Source organism: Brassica oleracea, chromosome C1 (assembly GCF_000695525.1).
Source record: "Brassica oleracea var. oleracea cultivar TO1000 chromosome C1, BOL, whole genome shotgun sequence".
NCBI classification, from domain to species: domain Eukaryota; kingdom Viridiplantae; phylum Streptophyta; class Magnoliopsida; order Brassicales; family Brassicaceae; genus Brassica; species Brassica oleracea.
Genome location: NC_027748.1, coordinates 38985641 through 38992517, shown reverse-complemented (window position 1 = coordinate 38992517; position 6877 = coordinate 38985641). Strand labels below are relative to the sequence as shown.

Sequence of the window (6877 nt, the reverse complement as noted above, 5' to 3'; positions counted from 1 at the left end):
TTTCTCTACTTTCAGTTCAACATTTTTTCTGTACTTTCAATTCAGCCAAAGACAAGTAAACTTTTTTTTAGCTTAATTAAAATTTATTTACACAATGTCACGCGGGACAAAACCTCGCCGACAAAAAATGAAAAAAGAAAGAACATGAGACGTTAAGTTCAAAAAAAAAAAAAAGAACATGAGACGTTCGAACGTATTTAAAGTTTATATAATAATTTATACATTCTGTGAAAAAAAAAAAAATTATACATTTTATCAATCACACTGCTAATTGTTTTGACAAATGGTAACAATTCAAACTTCTAAAGTCGTATCATCCCTCACCCTAAACAAATCTGAAGAAACAGAGCAAGTATGAGACCCCAATTCCAATAAGTCTCAGTCGTCCCCGCAGCCTCTTCATCCAGGAAGAGATCTTCCGTCTTCCTAACCACCGTATGGATCAATATCACAACACATCCGATCAACAACGGCCAACGGAAGCTGTACGTCTCCTTGGTCCATAAGAGGAGAAGGACAGCTAAGAAAATTAAGCAAATCTTAACAATCAGAAACGTCCAACCGTTGATCTGATAATGGAACAACTCGACTGGCTCGTGGTACTGGAGGTTAAAGAAGAAGATATAGATGGAAACCAACACGGTGAAGGCGATGAGCGAGACAGGATGCTTGATAAGACCACTGTAGATGACTATCAAGTAGATGATGGAAAGGAAGATACTGTAGTTCATCAGAAAGTAATTGCAGTTCGTTTTGATTCTTGATGAAGCATCGGAGACGCTGCAAGGAAGCCCTATGGCGTGGACGTCCAACATCACTCCCCAAGGACGACGGGGCATGGCACGCGCGGCTTTCGTACGTTGGTTGTCGCTCGATAAAGACTCGACATCGACCACCGGTGGTGACGGTGATGCATGAGACGACGTTGGAATCGCGCCATAGTTTGTCATTTATTATCGAGCGGAATATTTGAATAGAAGAGTCAACGGAAAATAATGAGAGACTGCTCTATTTTATAAACTGAGCACTGTTTGTTATATATGGGAGGGAGGTCCATTGAAGAGTGAACGGAAAATAATGAAGACTCTTCAATTTTATAATCTGGGTACTGCTATCTATGGAGTGGAGGTCCATTGAATTAGGTGATGAACATCTGCCATATAATTCCATACACTATAAATTAATATTTTAGTTATAATCATTTTTATTCCAAATAATTCCATATGATTCTAAATCAGTAGTAATTCTGTAATTCAAGAAATTTATTTTATCAATTAATATTTATTAAAGTTTACACCTTTAATTCAAGTAATAAAAAATACATAGAAAATATATCACATTTATCTTCATAAACAAGAACATGATATATTCTCTTTTTTTTTTTTTTTTGGCTTTGATTAAAGGACGAACAAAGGGTATTAGAATATTAGGGCACTATTATTGGGAGTCCCTTAAGGTATCCCTTAGAAGAGGGGGTGAGAACCGAGAAAGAAAGAGAAGAGAAAAACCCTTAATTGAAGACTGTCTCTTACTTTCTAACGACCAGAAAAACAAAAACAAAATAAGAGACTCTCTTTCTCTCTCTCTCTTCATCTCACCGATAATGTTGCTCTTAGAGCAGCATTAACCAGGTATGTAAGAGGGTTTTTAGGAGAGGAGAAGACCACAAAAATGGGGGAACCGAGGAAGAAAAGAGCTAAATGTAGCCAAATAAGAAACATATGTAGTGGAGTTTTTTTACTGTGCGCGGGTCCCACTGATACGTGGCAGCCTGCGATTGATTCTTTTTTAATTTAAAAAAAAAAAAAAAATCGACCAAAAAAAATAATAAAAAATTAGAAACCTATTTGGATATTTGGGTTAATGCTGCTCTTACTAACGAGTTTGAAAAGTAGCAATGAGACACGGAGTCGCCAAGCGAGAAAATAAAGCTGAGTTCAATATTGACTTGTGTCCTGTCCTACAGATCCACGGCAAAAAGCCGAAGACAATAAAGCGGAAACTTTACATTATTGAGCTTGTTATAGATGTTGATAATTATGATTTAATACATTGGAGATGTTTTTACTTATACAAAAAAAATATAGAGCTAAAATACAAGAAACAGTTCACGAGTCTTCGATTATACTGAAAAGAAATAGTTGTAACAATTTTGAATGGTTCAAACTTCAAACTCGTAACATTCGTCACCCAAAACATAGTCTCAAACCAAACTCACACCAATAAAAAATGTTAAATCACACATACAATGATAAAACAATAATGGTATAATACACAGAAAAGGATACGTAGAAAGTTCGAGATCAATCAATCGATTAATGATGACAGGTATGACGTCAGTCCTGAATAGTCTCAGCCGTCGCCGCCTCTTCATCCAAGAAAAGATCCTCCGTCTTCCTAACAACCGCATGGATCAAAACCAACACAGCTCCGGTCACCAACGCCCCAACTAAGTTAAGCGTCACGTCGGTCAAGAACAGCAGAACGATGGTTATCACCGATAAACAAACCAAGACCGTGTGGTCGTCTATCTGATAACGAAACACCTTGATAGGTTCATCTCGAAAGAAATAGAGAAAGATCCAGACAAAAACCAAAACGGTCAAGACGATAAGCGATGTCGGATGCTTGATAAGGCTGAAGAAGATCAGGACCAAGACTACGATCGCGTAGTTCGTCTGGAAGTAGCTGAGGTTCTTCTTGATCCTTGAGAAAGCTTCGGAGACGCCGTGAGGGAGCCTCATGGAGTGGAGATCAAACATCTGTCTCCATGGGCGGCTCATGGCGAGTCCGTCTTTGATACGTTGCTTGGCGCGTGAGATGGAGTCGGGGTCCATCACCGGAGAGCCATGAGACGACGTCGGAATGGCGCCGTAGTTCGTCATTATTATGTTACTATTATTGTCTCGTGTGAGATTGAATAAGGGACTAAAATGGAATTTATAAATGTGGGCACCGTTATATTATATGGATGTCCTTTGAATTAGGTTATACACATTTGCAGAAATTTTATTATAATAGTGTAGCGTGAGGATTTGATGCACTATCTGGTCAATGTCTGAAAATTATAAAAATTTAGATTATCTAGAAGTTGGTCAACAGCAACTTAATTTACATGTTGAGGACGATTTAGTTAATCTTAATTTGATAGATTACAGACACGAAGTCACCGAGTGAGAGATGACATTATTGAATTGGCCTACACGTGGCTCCAATCCAGAGGAGTCACTGTGACATGTAATTACTGTTTCGTGACTTTCGTCACTTGTCATGTCGGCAAATACCTTTAGTAAATATTTACAATTATAGTCCTTTATACTTTGTCATGATATTAATTCAGCCCCAATTGTTTGCTTTCTTAAATATGTAAATACAAACACAATAGGCCAACAGCTCAGACCAGACGGGCCAAACAAATATCTACCTTTTTTGGTCAAAAACAAATATCTTGTTATGAACTTAACGTTTACAAATCCGTAAGTTACGTGTATTATTACTCAATCATAAGGTGTACTTATATATAAAAGTTATAGAGAGTTAAAAGAAAAGACATAAATATGGAAAGTGTACAAATACAAGGAAAAAAAAATAGGGTTTTTTTTCTTCTAAAGCCTAAGCCGCCTCTCTCTCCTCTTCATGCGGCCGCCTCTCTCTCTCTCTAGGATTGGGCCGTCTCTCTCTCTTGGTATTGGGCCGGTTATAGACCGGGCCGGTTATAGACCGGGCCGGTTATAGACCGGGCCAGTTATGGATATCCATCATATGGTTTATAACATTCTCTCTTGTATGTCATAACCATACAGAGTTCGTAATACGCTTCGGATATTGCCTCATTAAAACCTTACTAGGAAAACCCAGTGGGACAAAACCATGGTTAACGAAAAAGAGTACAACACGCATTACTCCCCCTGTTCTGAACATCACTGAAAATCTTTCAGTCTACGTATCCCAATCTCTGTATATGTCCTTCAAGTTGGCGCATCCCAACCTCATGGTTGAGCTTCATGGATACCAATGACTAATGGTCTCAATATCAAGGCAAGGCGCCAATAGTACTTAAAGTTAGAGACGTGTATGTCTTTAGTGCCTTATGGTCGAACATAAGCTAAACATATAGGAGATTCTCGGCAAGAACACATGTCCGGCCTAGTATGGCTTGTCTATTACATCAAGGCGCCAATGGTACTTGGGTAATGGACTTTACCGGACCAAAGACATATTTCTTGTCCTTCTTGGGACCAAAGGATCCGTGTCCAAGTCAGGGATATTCACGACCATGTCCTTCTTGTGGGCCAAACAGATCAGTGTCTAAAACAAGTGATCTCACGCCCATGTACTAGATAATAGGTGAGATTGGTCCACATTAAATCCCTTGAGTACCCTATTCTGTATATACTATTTGATGCACAAGGATTTCATTGTTAATGTACTCAAGCTGTAGTCTCAAACAAAACTTTGTTTTCCATGATCTTTCATATCAAACTCTTTTTTGAGATATTCAATTGTTTGGGAAATTGTACCCAGAGGTTCCTAGGATATTCAGATCATATACTTTGATGATTATCAATATTGTTATGGAGAGCTTGTTGTATTTTCAGCTCAATACCCTCTAGTACTTTCATTATCCAGTGGATCATATAAATATGCAGCCACTACATCAATTTGCTGCAATTCTACTTTTTCTCTCTTATATAGCCAGACTTATGAGAAATCTAAAAGTAGTTGCATCCACCACATGGGAGTATGTCTCCTCATAATCTATTACTGGTCTTTGTGGGAATCCTTGTGCAACATGAGCTTTATATCTCACGATTTCAATTTCTCACAAGACCCATTTATATCCACTGGTTTTAACATCATATGGCATTTTAATCATATGGCCAAATACACCTTTCTTCTTTAAACTATTTAACCTCACGTTCCATTCAATCCAATTTGTTCTACGAGTGTGTACTCTTATACTAACGTGGGTTCATGATCCTCGTTTATATTCATAAATTCAAGTGCTATCTTGTATGCAAATAAATCATCTATGTCGACATTCTTTATTAGTTCCATTATGTTCCAGACACGATATAATCGATTGAGATTCATTATTATCAGGACATTTAATACTTTGCAGCTTGGCGTCCCAAGCTACATTGTTTGGTACATGTACCTTAGAGCCGGCCGGCCTTATCTCCATGTCTGGGATGGCTTTCTTAGTAACCTCAGATTTAGATTTTGATTATCATTCTCTGCATCTTTCTTTTGTTTCCGAGGATTCTTATCTTTTGGAATCTATTGGTCTATCTTGTATAGACTCTGTAGCAATTTGACTGTGTCTCTCTTGGACATAAATTTCGTTGGTGCTTTACAAACTGGTTTATATATGACTTAGTCATTTTTCGGGTCAGCAAATGTGTCTGGCATTTGATTAGCTAGCTTTGTAAATGTATAATCTTTGGACGTCTATTTCACATTCTTTAGTCCGAAGATCTTGCCAAGACAATGATGGTCGATGCCATTTTGTTTCTCTTACCAGCTTACTATTTTCTCCCCCTAATGTTGGATAGTCGGATTCATTAAACTTGCAATCCGTGTTCTTGGCCACTAAATAGATCACCCATATTTGGCTCAAGGTACTTCATTATTTGTGGGAGATTCATATCCAACATTATCCCCATCCTCATCCTCTTCTAAGGATCCATCTTAGACGGCACATATATTTGTGGTGGCTTATCCAAATATCTCAAGATGGTATATGTCTGGCTCATGACCCGTAATAAATTTGAGATGAGAATATCTATGCTCACTTAAATGGTCTGATGCTTACTAGTTAAGGTGAATGTAAATTCGTGTGTCCCCAAGCTTTGGACTGAGAGTTTGGACCTATGGGTAATGGCCAATACAAATTTATAAAAGGATTCAGCCAAGCTATATATAGTATGGACATGTGCGGATTTGTCCTCACTGCCCCCTCATGGACATACTATAATCTTTAAGTGCTTTGGGACATCATGGCCTAATGAGTTTCTCTTGTGTTCATGATACACACGTGAGATTCTATGGGATAACTCTTTGTGCTTTTTCCAATATCAATTTCGCATCACGTTTTGGACCAGGATGGCCAATCCGGTCATGCCATAAAGTGTATAATTTCGTGGGTAAACCATTCTGGTTACCATGGCTTTTGCCTCTATCATACTGATCTTGGCATAGTCTAGATCAATAGGGAATGCAGGTATAGTCTTTAGAACTTAATATGGCCTTGGGCGATTTTCATAACTCTGAAGGAACTGTTGTTTCCTTTTGCCCATTGTATCATTGTGGAAACCATTCTTATATCTCTATATTTTATCATCTCAATGGGTTTCTCTGGGTGAATATAAAGCATATAAATGCTTGCTATTATACATATCTGGCCATAGACCTTAATGTGTGCCATACCCACAATTTATAAACTCATATTGGCATTTTTTAATAAAATCATTCATTCCTATTATTAAGTTTTAATAAAACAAGTTCGAAGAAATGAAAACATAGAAATGAAAAACACCAAAACAAAGAACACTGAAATTTAGATTACAAATGTCGAAATCAATCTTCAATCTTTTAGACAATCTGAAGTTTCATAATCCATAAGATCGTCCCTTATACTCGTCCACAGACTTATCGTCTTGGATTCTGAGATTCGTCCAATCAAACCGAGCTTTTGGTAAGATCACCATTCTCTGGTGATCATATCTCGATTTCAATTCGTTCCGAAGATCTAGTGGATTCTCAATGGTTAGATACTGATCCTTGAGACTCTCAGCTAGATGATGACGAATGATCAAGATGGCTCTGTAACGATCTTTCTCATTATCATTATTGTTCTCGGTGATACATTCACCGA

At 37.7% G+C, this 6877-nt stretch overlaps 2 protein-coding genes across 2 annotated transcripts; both read right to left on the bottom strand.

Annotated features, from left to right (window-relative positions):
* Positions 1-206: 206 nt before the first annotated feature.
* On the bottom strand, positions 207-1121 carry LOC106296496 (PRA1 family protein F3-like). Its single transcript, XM_013732640.1, has one exon. The coding sequence runs from the start codon at positions 948-950 to the stop codon at positions 321-323; it is 630 nt and encodes a 209-aa protein (XP_013588094.1). The 5' UTR covers positions 951-1121; the 3' UTR covers positions 207-320.
* Positions 1122-2033: 912 nt separating this feature from the next.
* On the bottom strand, positions 2034-3039 carry LOC106342620 (PRA1 family protein F3-like). Its single transcript, XM_013781614.1, has one exon. The coding sequence runs from the start codon at positions 2883-2885 to the stop codon at positions 2337-2339; it is 549 nt and encodes a 182-aa protein (XP_013637068.1). The 5' UTR covers positions 2886-3039; the 3' UTR covers positions 2034-2336.
* Positions 3040-6877: the final 3838 nt, after the last annotated feature.